Source organism: Lutra lutra, chromosome 17 (assembly GCF_902655055.1).
Source record: "Lutra lutra chromosome 17, mLutLut1.2, whole genome shotgun sequence".
In the NCBI taxonomy this organism is placed as follows: domain Eukaryota; kingdom Metazoa; phylum Chordata; class Mammalia; order Carnivora; family Mustelidae; genus Lutra; species Lutra lutra.
The window spans coordinates 37,906,139-37,916,608 of NC_062294.1; the positions used below are offsets into that span (position 1 = coordinate 37,906,139).

Genomic DNA, 10,470 nt, shown 5'->3' on the forward strand with positions numbered 1-10,470 from the left:
CTTCACAAGCAGTCCACACGCCCGAACCACAACCCTGAGGTTTCTGGCCTTCCCCCGCCTACAGTACACGGGAGCAGAGAAAAGCCCACGAAGCAGAGACACTATCAACACTAGTAGAACCTTTGGTATAGCGGAGCCCCCATTCGGCCAATGCGCCATCGTAGGTCGGCGCGCGTCAGTGACGTCACAGACGACGCCACCTGCGAGCCCGCGCGTCTGCGACTCCAGGTGAGAGTCGTAGCGTCTCAGTCTAGCGACTTAGCGTGGCGAGCGAGCTCGGGCACAATACCTCCCTCCAGCCCAAACTTTAGCGAGAGAAATTTCGATGGCCGAGGGCGGCTGAGAAAAGTGAAGAGAGGTAAAGAGTGAGGGTCGCCCGCAGGAAACGTCATCAGAACGCACCGGAAGCGGCTGGTGGATGAAGAGTAAGCCAGGTTGAAGACCTGTGAGCAGGGGAGGGGTGGGATGTAAAGGGTCGGGAAGTTGGTGCTGGTAGATGGACCGGTTCCCAGCGGAGACCGACCGAAACTGCTAGGGGAGTTGTCCCGCCTTACATAAGGGAAACCGAGGCCCGGGGTCCCCGTTGGCCTGGCGCAGTTTCTGCGCTGAAATTAGAGCTGGCGGCAGGTCCCCATGGGGCCGAATCAGTGTGCTAAAGGAGGGCGGAGGGCCTTGGGCCGACTTGGCCACTGCCTTCCACCTGCTGACAGTGGTTAAGGCCCGGATCCTATGACCTGGTTTCCCCTTCTGTGAAGTGCTGATGGTGGTTCCTGTCCCGGCAGCTGTTCCGTGAACGACCCTTGTCTGGTGGAAAGCTCTGGGAGCCTGCTGAGGAATGGTATTTCTCCCCGGACTTTGGGAGTTGAGCGGAGAAGAGCTATGCCTAGGGAGGGAACAAGCGCCCAGGGCAGTTATAAGCAGGGGAGTGTAGACGCCGTTAAAATTGGTCTTTGGACCAGTACGTTCATTTCCACCTCTGCCACTTCCTATCTCTGTAATCAAGTTATGGGTCTCGGCATATCTGAGCTTCGGTTTTCTCATGTGCATTATGGGAATAATGTCTACTTTAAAAGATTGTTGAGAAAATGTAATGAGATAAAATGTGTAGCTTTTAGCCAGTTGCATGGCAAGTAATGAGTGCTCAGTAACTGTTAGATGTGGATTGTTCCAGAAGAGACTTCCAAGTCTAGTTGGAGCACCCGTGACAGGTGAAGCAAAGTCATTCCTGGGGTTGCTCTTTAGAAACAGATTTTAATGCTACTCTTGCATTTGAAGGAGAACCAGACTCTGTATATAAAATAATAATATGATATGATACGTATATAATACACTGTGTATATTATATAATATAAACACTTTGGTTTGCTTGTTCAGAGGTACTCAAGCACAAAGGAGCTGGGATGGAATTTACAGACTGCCATGTGAACCAAATTTTCTAGTCCTTCGACCTTAAACCAGGCCTTTGTCTTATGCTTACTGCGTTTACACCCATACACTATCCCTAGAACCATGTTTTTCTCCTTCATACACATGAAGTAAGAAACAGGCGTGTGGAGTTTTTAGAGGATGAAACCACATTGATCTATATATATTTTGATCTTGAAGAAAGGCCTACTATATTTTATCAGTGTAGGACACCATCTATTGTATGATATACACCCATTTCATAGATATTGAAATGTGAAAAGTCTTTTTTTTTTTTTTTAACATCTAACAGTCAACAAAATGTAATATTTGCAACCATCTGCATCCTGGGAAGCTCTGTGATATAACGTTTATATGAGTTACTCAGTTAGACTTACAGAGCGATTTTTCAAGCCCCTAACCTGCGGCAGATTAAACCAGTCGACTCCTCGTGTGGTCTACTGACATGCAGGAGCATCTGAAACTTGTTAGAGATGCAGGGTCTGGGGGTGCCTGGGTAGCTCAGCGGGTTAACCCTCTACCTTCGGCTTAGGTCATGGTCCCAGGTTCCTGGGATGGAGCCCTGCATCAGATGCCCTGCTCAGTTGGGAGTCTGCTTCTCAGAAACCCTACTCTGTGGGGGGTCTGCTTCTCCTTCTCTATCTGACCCTGCTTGTGTACACTTTCTTTTCTCTCTCTCAAATGAATAAACCTTTTTTAAAAAATCTTAAAAAAGAGAAAGAAAAAGAGAAATGCCAGACCTGGGTGTGGGGCCTAGATATCTACATTTTAATAAGAACCTAGTTTCCTACATTAATTAACATATGAGAAGCATTGATTTATTTTTATTTCTTTCTAAAGATTTCTTTATTTAATTGACAGAGAGAGAGCACTTAGAGGGGTGGGGAAGAAGGAGAGAGATTCTTAAGCAGACTCGCCTAGAATGCAGAACCAGACACAGGGCTCAATCCCAGGACACTGAGATCATGACCTGAGTTGAAATCAAGAGTTGGGCACTGAACTGACTGAGCCAACAAGGCTTCCCTAGAAGCACTGTTTGAAAGCACACTCTTGGAACTCCTAAGATGGTTGGCCAGAGGGTAGAATAAGAGGCATCCAAGAAAGCTCAGAAACCTCTGCTCTCTGTAGCATCCCTGTCTTCTCCTATCTCTAACCATAGTTTCATAGTTAGAAAAGTCATGAGTCTTATAGTCATGCCCAACCTGAATTGGCCATTTCTTGTTTGTTTGAATTCCCCAGGTGTGATCTACCATGCCTTCTCTCAGAGAGAGGACAAAGAGCTTGACGTTCAGGTACAGTGCATGGCAGTAAGTCTGGGATCAGCAGAGGTGATGACAAGGATGGCTTGTTCCCCTAGCACTGCTTTAGATGTCCTTCCCATGTCTTACTCCTCATCCTTCCAATAGATGTGTTGGGCTCCGTTGAGATCTGTTGTTCTGATGGCCTGTTTCCAGATGCTGCCCTCTTTTTCCCTTGTTTGGTTAACTGGGACCTCTTGATCCTGTGTCCTCTCCCACTGTGTAGGGGACACTGGCTATGCCCACCTGAAACCTGCCCTGGTGAGCACTGTCATTTGGCTTTGTCACTGCGCCCCCTTCGCACATTTCCTAAGTGGAATTTCCGGATTATATCTAGATGCTGCCAACATGCTTGTCAGTTTGGCAGACGCTCCACTGCGGACTCCTAATGAGGGAGTTAACAGGAAATCAAGATTTTGAAAGACTGATAGATACACTTTTATTGGTTTCTTCATGAAGAAGGCCACTTAGGTATTTAAAAAAAAAAAATAAGTAATTGTCCCGTCACGGTAATAATACTGACGATAATGAATCTTTAGTTAGTATCTAAGGTGCAAAGTTGAAGCTGACTGACCTCCTGACTGTGAGCTGCCTTGAAGGTCGAGTGTATCACATCATCCCTTTGCCAGCCCCGCTTCTCCATAAGGGAGAGCGTGATTATTGACACATTAGCTTCCCAGGGTTTACAGCCTGCTTAGCGCAGCAGGGGGTCAGGAAATCCCCAGCCAAGAGGCAGGACCTGCATAGACAGTGCTGCCTGGGCTGTGGCCAGCCTAGGACACAGGCAGCCGAATGAGGAGTAGACCAGTGGAACTCCCCACGTGAGAGGCAGTGACATTTGGGGTTCTCTCAAGAATTTCACAGTATTAGGACAGTTCTTTTGCCCACACGTCCTAGGAGTCTGTGCTGAGTCACGGTCAAGTGCTCTTGTGCTCTTGGGAGAGAGTGAGCCCAGGAGGCTGAGATGCACTGGTACTTCCTTTCCCCACGTGCTGCGGGAACAGACTTAGCGAGTAGCCATGACACATCCATGGGGTCAAACCCAAGTAAAGGGGATTGCCACATGGGCACCGTGTCAGATCACTGTCCCCCCCCCAGGCGTAGCCCACCCTGGGGCATCAGGTGGTACTGTTTTGCCAAGTGTTCGGATAATTCCTTCGAGGACATAGCTTGCCTTCATTTGGTTGTGACTGAATAAATATTGTTGGCATACATTTCTTGAGCTTTCCACCCTGCCAAGGATCAGAGAAGCCTGTTCTTCCAAATATAAAGGGTCTTGGGGATTTTTTTTTAATCCGTTCAAAATAACCTCAGAAATGTAGAGTAGGAAGCTGAATTTTGATGTGGCTGTTTTGTGCAGCGCCCGAATTGGTATTTGAGGGTGCCTTTCACATCTGGACGGCTGTGGGGAGCTCACCTTCAGCAGACGAGAGGCTGTGTGGGGCTCAGTCGGGAGGCAGATGGGTCAGGGAAGGCATCCCACTGCGGTGTCTAGGAGGGCCTGGGGTCTGGGGCTGCCCCCACCAGAACAGTCGTCGCCGTGCCGCCCTGTCCCCATGCAGCTTGCGGGAGCCCAGCAGGCCCAGGCCTTCGTGAGGGCCTTCCTGAAGCGCAGCACGCCCCACATGAGCCAGCAAGCCCGCGAGGACCAGCTGCAACGCAAGGCTGTGGTCCTGGAGTACGCCACTCGCCGGAAGCGCAAGGAGAAGAGAAAGAAATCCAAGGGCCTCTCTGCCAGGCAGAGGAGGGAGCTGCACCTCTTCGACATTAAGCCAGAGCAGCAGAGGTATGCCAGGGCTTTCCTGCCTTTCTCCCTGAGGCAGCTTCCTCCTCCTGGAGTGGGTGTGGCTTTGGGAGACCCAGTTCCCCTGAAGCTAAGGGCGCTTCTCCCACTGCCGCCACAAGGGGGCAGCCTCCCTTTCCCAACTCGGGCTGGGTTTGCACTTGGCTTTCACAGCAAGGCACAGCCAGGCTCTTGCTGTTTGTCTGGCTTCTGTCCTAGCCTTAGTAATGAGACCCGCACCGGAAGTGAGTCTGTTACCCATGGCAACAGGTTGTTTGTCTTTCGGTTTTCCCAGAGAGACAGGAACTGATGGATCTTAGTATATACTCTTTACGGCTTTTACAGGCACTAGACAGAATCATCCCCTGGGTTTATTGCCAAAGAATGTGCTGCCGGCATGTTTCAGAAGTTGCACGTCTGCAGCCCTGCCCTTTGGGGCAGAACCCAAGGCTTACGATGACTGTGAATGCAGCCTTCGGAGCCAGCCGGCTGCAGAAGTTCGTAGACCTGTGTGCCCCTTCAGAGCTCTCGCTCATGGTCAGCACGGAGGCCTTCTGCTTACCTTCTAGGCAGCCGCACATGATTCAGGCCAAGCTGTTGAAGGCAGATCTTCACGGGGCTCTCGTTTCAGGTACCTCACCTACGAGCCCACAGAGCAGCGTGGCTCTGTGACACAGGGCTAGACACACTATTGTCATGTGGACGTTTCCACATCACCAGCGTTGAGGCTGGGAGAGGACTAGCGACCTGAGCCAGTTCTGGCCACTTTTTGGATACACTCTAAATGGTTTGTGTGCCTTTCCACACAGGGACCCCTGCTGCTCTCCCAGGGGGCACAGCAGCTGCTGGCACGTGTCCCCAGCCCTGAGCGGAGAGTCCCTTTCATCCATTTCCCCACAGTTTTCAGTCTCAGCTACGGACTCCCAGCTCCCAGTGTCATCTCCAGGGCAGACCTTCCCCTGAGCATCGTCATTCATCCAGCCACCCTGCCCACAGCTGCCCCCCTGTCCAGCAGGCATCACAACCTGTCCATACCCAGAACAACTCCATCCTCCTCACATCAGCCTCTGCTGTGGTGTTCCCAGCTCCGTCCACGGTACCAGTGGTTCACGGTACCACCCAAAACCTGGGCTGTAACACCTTTCTTCTTCCCTGATCCTCAGCACCGTCCATCAGCATATCCTACCACCCAAATCCAAGCCACCGCCATCGCCCCTGGATTCCGGTAGAAGCTGCCTCGCCCTCTCCCTGCTGACACATTGCTTCTCCCCAACCAGGCAGTCCGAGGGAAGGTTTAAGGCCAAAACTCAGGCCATGTTTGTCTTCTGCTTCCTTACTGTGGTCTAAAAGGCCCCTCTGGCTCTACTGAGCAGCAGGTTCAACCACCTTCGCCTGCTTTCTGGTTCTCACACAACAGGCTTGGCCCCACCTCAGGCCTTTGCCGTTGTTCCTTCCCTCTGCCCAGAGTTCTGTGTGTCACAGACTGACTGCTTCTCAGTATTCAGGTCCCTACTCACATGTCAGTTCCCCAAAGGGCCTACCATGACTAATAGTGAACCTTCTCCCCATGACCTTGTATATTTCTTCATAACAGTTACCACGATCAGAAAATGCAGTCGTCTGATGTGGCACACATTCCCTCCTACCATTAGAACATCAGCTCCTTGAGAGCAGAACCGAGAACAGTCTTGTTCACCCTTGCACCCAGCACCGACCTCGGACGGTGCCGGGCATGTGGCAAGTGTTCAGTGACTTGTTTACAGGCTAGACGGGGACATGGGTCAGGAGAGCCAAGGAGCCAGCTGCCTGTGGTGGCAGTTCGCCTCAGTCACTGCTTCACCGCCTGTAACAAGATCCCATTCTGGCCAGAGTTTGGTGTGTCGTGGGAAGGATGTGATGCACAGGTGTACCTTCAGATCCCATCACTGAGACTTGACCCCATCCCAGCAACCTGTGGATCTTGGTGGTGCTGGACACACACCTGACCTCTTAGTTCCAGAGTCCTCCCCAAAACCCCTGTGGCTGCAGGCCCTCCAGAGGACATCTTGTCAGAACAGCCCAGAGGCTCCAGAGCCATAGGCAAGGGATTGGGACCCCGGACTCTCATCCAGCTTGGTCCCTGTCCAGCTGAGGAGCCCCCCACTCCAGAATACCCCCACCTAGCTGGTTGTGGCTGCCCAGCGCCCCCAAGGCTGAGGCCTTTGAATACCCTTTTCCTTTGCAGTCACAAAGTCCAAATGCCCGTCCTATGTGGGTGTTACAGGAATCCTCCTACAGGAAACAAAGCACATTTTCAAAATCCTCACCAAAGAAGACCGCCTGAAAGGTATGGAACTGTCTCAGGGTCTGTGTCCTCTTGCCTCCCTAGCTTCATTAGCCCTTTCCTTGTGGCTTCAGCAGGTCTGTTTGGCCTCTCAGGTCAGCACAGATTGCAGATCCCTGCTGGCCCTGCGTCCCATGCCTGCCGCGAGCGCCCCTGCCCTCATGGCTCTCCCCAGGGCATCTGGAGCCCAGCCAGCAGCTGCAGCCAGATAGGACTGAAAGGAGGGCTCCTGGGCTGCGCTTCCAGATATGAGGGTCCATTTCCATGACTGAGACCCTCTCCTGCCCCAACCTGCTGCCCTGCCCCAAGGAGTGGAGCTAAGCAGACCCTGAGGGGAGCCAGCTTAGTGCTTGTCCCTGGGCTTCCAGGATCTGGCCCTTTCCAGTAACCCTTTGGGTTCCAGGAAAGCAGGTTCAGCCTCACCTGCTGGGTGTGCCAGAGCTCCTTGTTCTGGCAGAGAGGAGCATAAGCACCTGGGCTGTCGACATTTCCATACCCCTTACCAGCAAATCTGAGATTGCAAAACCACAGCGGGAGGTTTTTGTTCCTTTATTTTGGGGTTTGTTTTTTCTTGCTGCTTCCTTCTGTTTTCTTGTATGTTCTTGTCTCATTTTAGACCTCAGAAAGTGGTGTCTGGGTGACCTCACTCATGGTATAAAGCCATGAGTCAGTCTGAAAACTACACGGGGAGACCTGTTTCTCACACTTTTTCTGGGAGTTTGGCTTAGAGCCTTTGACCGTGAAAATTAGTGTTGAGTTTTACTTAAAATCTGAATACATCGGTCTTAGGGCAGAAAAATGCCCTCTCGTCCTGTGCTGCTGAGCTTTGCGGACTCTCCGTTCATTACTAGCTTACGTTCTAATGCAGACATTTAAGGAAGGTCTTGTGCTTCAGCGTGAGCTTAACTGTCAGGATTTTTTTTTGCCTTGTCCTTTTTCTCCTGGTTTTGAAATTTGCAGTTATCCCCAAGCTAAACTGTGTGTCGCAGTGGAAATCGATGGCTTCATCTCCTACATTTATGGAAGCAAATTCCCGCTTCGGTTAAGTGAACGATCTGCCAAGAAATTCAAAGCAAAGGGAACAGCTGACCTGTAGCTCTCTGCTGCAGAGACGGCTGTTTGGGACCCCAAGGACCGGGGACACCTGCGTGCCCACCTTTCAGCAGATACACAGGTGGGCTGATTCTGCTTCTAGATTACCCCCAACCCATTAACACTGGAGTTAAGAACAGTTCGTCATCTGGGAAGAAAGTGCCTTACTGAGCCAAGTCAGGGGGGTGTCTTTCTAGGTGACGACGGGTGTGCATTGCTCCCGTGAGAGAAAATCCTGGCAGGATCAGCACAGGTTGACCTGACTGGTGGCATTATTAGGTTTTAATTTCTTTTTTATCCTCTTCTCTGTTTCCTGAGTGTTCTGTGATGAATCCATTGTTTGTGTAATAGAATTCACGTGTCGATGATAAGAGGGCCCTGTGTCCCAGCCTGGCTGGAAGGGAGGTGGGCTGGAGGCTGTCCCTGGCAGGCAGCCCCATTTCTGCCCTCAGGTGCCTGCTTCCCGAGGGCAGGGGCTGGGAGCATCTGACATGTTAGTTTAAGTCACATCCCCTGTGGCACTCTTGGACCTAACTGTTATTTCTGGAAAGCTGGAGATTGAGCAGTGAAGTCACAGGGGCCTTTGGCCTCACTGGCTCTGGGAAGTAGTATGGGACCGGGACCAGGAAGCAGGATGCCAGGTAAGCTGGTGCTTGCAGTGGTCATTCAGTACAGGGAGCTTGGACCTACAGCGCCTTCTCGTCGCCATGGCTATTAGGCTCCAGGGTTGGCCAAAGGGGATCAAGACCACAACTCTTCCCAAGCTCTCACGTTCTAGGAGAGTCCGAGTCCCCAACAGGGCCCTCACTGTGTGTTGCCGCTGGAAGCCTTGGCTCTTCAGTCTGACTCGGCCTGTGTGCCGTGTGTCTACCGGTCACTACGTGAGGCGCTCGTAGGCAGGCTTGAGTGGGGACAGGGCATCGGCTGGCTTCCACTGTGTGGCTGTCAGGAAGCCACGTGGCTCAGAAGGACAGATAGGCCGTTCCTTTGAGAAGTCGGCATTTGCCGACCAACCAGGTGAGGGCAGAAACGTTGCTGGGAACAAACCGGCAGCAAAACCATGAGCCTTTTCATTCACTGCAGATGAAGCAATGGTGCTGGACACTTGGCTTTGTCGGTATATCCCGCTGGGCCCCTGCACTGGAGGAGAAAGGCCATGGGAGGGGCGTGTAAACTCGGACTCTGTTGGGGGAGCAGGAAACCCTCACTCGGTGCACCTGTGTCCATCCATGTGGGGTCCCTGGCTCGTCAGGATGGTCCTGGGTCGACTCGGATGCTCTTTCACTGCAGCCATCACTACCTGTGCTGCAGGTCTCAGGTCCCACCCCCGCTTGGGACAGGGCAGCTTGCCTAGCCACTGAGCCCTGTGCTCTGATGGCCTGCATTTGCTATAAAGGGCTCAGCCTCAGTGCTCGCTTGCCCAGGGCCTCACCACCTCTTGGTGCTTGTGTGGAGGAACTGTCTCCCTTGTATGATGAGGTGCCAAGGATGGACACTATAGCAGGCTCACCCCCGTGAGCAGTGAAAAACCAGCTAGACACACTCTAGGCCCCTGCCTGCAGGGTAGGAAGGAGCAGGGACACTCCTCCTAGTCTGGAAAGCAGGGGACAAGGTGCAGTGTTCATGTGATCCTGTTCCTCAGGCTCATTTGTAGGTGGGCACATACGTCCCCAAAGATGCCAGCATCAGGATAATGGGCAGGGAGAACTCTCCTTGGCTATGACATTTTTGTTTTGCCTGGAGAATGTCTTTACAAATAATTTGACCCACTAGTCACAGATGACTTCCAGTTGGGGCTGCTTCCTTCTTTTATCCCCTATATCCTGGGAGTCCAGAAATAGCCCTGAGGTCCAGGTCACCCACTGTGGAGTCTTGGACCCCAAATGGATGGAGGAGGGGTTTGGTGAGAAGGGTTGGTAAGAGGGCCCAGCCAGACATGGCATAGCCACTGATCTGCCCTGGAGGTTGGGCCCCATTTGTCTCACGTGGGTCAGGTTCCAGCTCCTGAATACAGCACACCACCACCCCCCACCCCGAGGGGCAGAAAGGTCAAGACCTAAGCTTGGTTTGGGAAAGGAGGTCTACCCCTCCTGGTTTCTGAGCTCCCACAGTCTACGGCCATATAGGCCACTGCTCCAGAACATTTTGTCATCTCTAGAGAGTGGGATGGCCAACCTGGTGGGACCTGGCCTGCTTGGGGTGGCTGCTGTCAGGAAGTGCCCAGCCTGATCCTGATCCTGATCCTGAAGGATCCTGAAGGAATCCTGAAGGAATATCTGGAGATGATCAAATGTGTCAACACAAGTTTTGGTGACTTTGACACTTTAACTTTCCAGCTACTGGAAAAAAGATGGGTGTGGATGTGTGAATCAAGAATGCCTCATCTTTGGATTCCTTCTGGCTAGTTTATACTAGTTTATACCTAGATTAAACTAGTTTATACCTAGTTTAATCTGGTTGCATGAAACACTGGGGAAGGAGCTCATCTGACAGACCTGTAATCAGAACTCCCAGTTATCCAGCACTTCTCAGTGTCCATGCTGCTGCAA

The 10,470-nt window shown here is 51.8% G+C and overlaps 1 protein-coding gene across 1 annotated transcript; it reads left to right on the forward strand.

Moving 5' to 3' along the window:
* The first annotated feature begins 219 nt into the window (after positions 1-219).
* On the forward strand, positions 220-8,271 carry LOC125089978 (ribonuclease P protein subunit p29-like). Its single transcript, XM_047712519.1, is given in 7 exon segments — positions 220-425; positions 2,665-2,717; positions 4,286-4,567; positions 5,056-5,137; positions 6,731-6,832; positions 7,790-7,810; positions 7,813-8,271. Coding segments are annotated over 7 exon segments (660 nt in total). The 5' UTR covers positions 220-418; the 3' UTR covers positions 7,926-8,271.
* Positions 8,272-10,470: the final 2,199 nt, after the last annotated feature.